The 2361-nt window shown below is 48.7% G+C and overlaps 1 protein-coding gene across 1 annotated transcript; it reads right to left on the bottom strand.

Annotated features, from left to right (window-relative positions):
• Positions 1 to 579: 579 nt before the first annotated feature.
• LOC133795202 (uncharacterized) lies at positions 580 to 2361 on the bottom strand. Its single transcript, XM_062232661.1, has one exon. It carries the CDS (start codon positions 2359 to 2361, stop codon positions 580 to 582), a length of 1782 nt encoding a protein of 593 aa, XP_062088645.1.

The raw sequence follows: 2361 nt of genomic DNA, 5'->3' as shown, positions 1-2361 counted from the left end.
CTGATTGTATCCAGAGTAGGCGTCAAGGAAGTTCATCCTTTCATATCCTGCCGTGGCGTCTATCATCTGATCGATCTTTGGTAGAGGGTAGCTATCTTTGGGACATGCTTTGTTTAGATTTGTGTAGTCTACGCATACTCTATTTTTCCCATTCTTCTTTGGAACCACGACGGGGTTGGCAAGCCAGCTGGGGTATAAACATTCTTCGATTGCCCCTGTGCTCAGGAGTCGTTGGACCCCCTCTTGTATGACTTGATTCACCTATGGAGCGAATATCCTCTGCTTCTGTTTGACGGGTGGGAAGTTGTTGGAGATATTCAAGCTGTATCTCATGACAGAAGGGTCTATTCCGGGCATGTCGTGTGGAGTCCAGGCAAAAGTTCTCATTCTGGTTTGGAGAAATCGTACGAGGGTCTGCCTCTTGTCTTCAGAGAACTTGGTACTTACCAGGACCGTTTTAGAAGGGTCAGCGTCGTCTAGACCCACCTGTTCTAAGGTATCTAGTGTAACTTGGGGTTTTTCTTGGTCTTCTTCTAGATTGATTCCTTTTAGGCGCACTGGTAGGTCCTGCTGTAATTGCTATTTGTCAGGAGAGTTGTCATGGGAGGCAGAGGCAGAACTATTTATTTCTTTTAAGGTAAGGAAGCACTTTTTGGCCTGCTTCTGGCAACCTTTGATGTCGACGGTGTATCGCCCGTTGAGTGATTGACACTGCATCACCTGATGTAGAGTTGAGACTACCCCCTTCATCCGGTGGATCCAACTTCTCCCCATGATGGCGTTGTAGCTTGTGGTGGAGTCTATAATGAGGAAGTCTACTGGCAGGGCGCGTTCTGCAGCTACCACAGTTAACCGAATGACGCCCTTTGGATAGACTCTCTGGCTATTGAATCCCAAAATGGGCATGGTGGAGGGTCGGATCTGATTCTCCTCCAGTCCCATCTTCTGGAAGGCTTCCCAAAAGAGGATGTCGACCCCACTGCCCCCATCGATCAGAACTCTGCCCAGCTGGCAGTGGTCAACTTGTAAGGAAATGACGAGTGGATCATCATGAGGCAGGTGGACGCCCTTCAGGTCTTCGTCAGTGAAGGCGATAGCAGAGGCTGGGTAGCTTCTTTCTTCTGAAGTGACGAGATTGACCACGTGGCCTAATGATTTGTATCGCTTCACTCGTTCTTCCATCCTTTTATGGATTTTATTTGCGTGTTCTTGATTATCAGTGGGCTCTACGATCCCGTGGATCATAGGGACTTGCTTAAGAGGCTCTAGGGTGCTGTCAGAGGCTGTGTGTACGGGATCTGACGCCTGCGGAGTGGGGGCAGAAGCTGTGTTCTGCCGCGAGGCGCCTGGTCTTCCTGTCTCCTTGATGTATTGGGTAATCCGCCCACTCCTCATGAGGGCTTGGATCTGATTGTTCAAATTGTGGCATTCAGCGATCGTATGACCGTGATCTTTGTGGAAGAGACAGTATCTGCTTTTATCCCTTCTGTCAGATGGAGTGGTAATTTTGTAGGGCTCTCGCCAGATAGACCTGTCTTTATTTTCTTCATAAATGACTTCTTGCGGGACGGTGTATTCGAAGGATGGGTAGCGCGATGGCTGTTGATCCTGTCTTGGCCTTTTTCCTTCCTTCGCATGAAATGTTTGGTTCCGCTTCCTCTTGTCATCCCTGGCAGGTGGTGGAGGATTATTTGTTGGGGGAGTAGAGATGAGTGCAGTCTTCTTCTGTGTGCGCTCTCGAAATTCTAATACCCTGAAGACGCCCTCGGCTCGGGTCTGCACGTCTGCCATGTCGTATGGTGGTGTCATAGTGAGATTCTCATGCAAGAGTGACCCCACCTGCAAGCTTTTGACGAAAAGATTTGCTGCGGTGAGTGGGTCGACGTTGTGGATTTGATGTACGAGGTCAATGAAACGCTGTAAGTATGCTTTTGGATGTTCATTCTCCCCCTGTTCAATTCGATAGAGATCGGCCATTGTTTTGGGCGCCTCTCGGTCCACGCTGTACTGCTGTAAGAAGGACCGTCGGAGATCACTAAAACTGTTGAGTGACCCGGGCTTTAATTGTTGGAACCATAACAGAGCCGGCCCGGAGAAAGTCGTGGAAAATACTTTGCATTGTATGGCTTCGTTATTAGCTTCTAACGCCATTTTTTGTTGAAATTGAAATAGGTGGTTTAGTGGGTCTCCATTTTCATTGAACGCAGGCAGGGAGGGGATGACGAAGTCCCGAGGCTTTGGCTCATTCAGAATCCATTCCGAGAAAGGCGATTTTTCAGTGGTTCTTGATACAAGATCCAAATGTTCGGTGGCGTATGCAGATCGCCCATCTGAGAACTTCTGCATCATTTCCCTCATCAT

Source organism: Humulus lupulus, chromosome 8, assembly GCF_963169125.1.
Source record: "Humulus lupulus chromosome 8, drHumLupu1.1, whole genome shotgun sequence".
Classification (NCBI taxonomy): domain Eukaryota; kingdom Viridiplantae; phylum Streptophyta; class Magnoliopsida; order Rosales; family Cannabaceae; genus Humulus; species Humulus lupulus.
This window is presented reverse-complemented; position numbering and strand designations above follow the sequence as displayed.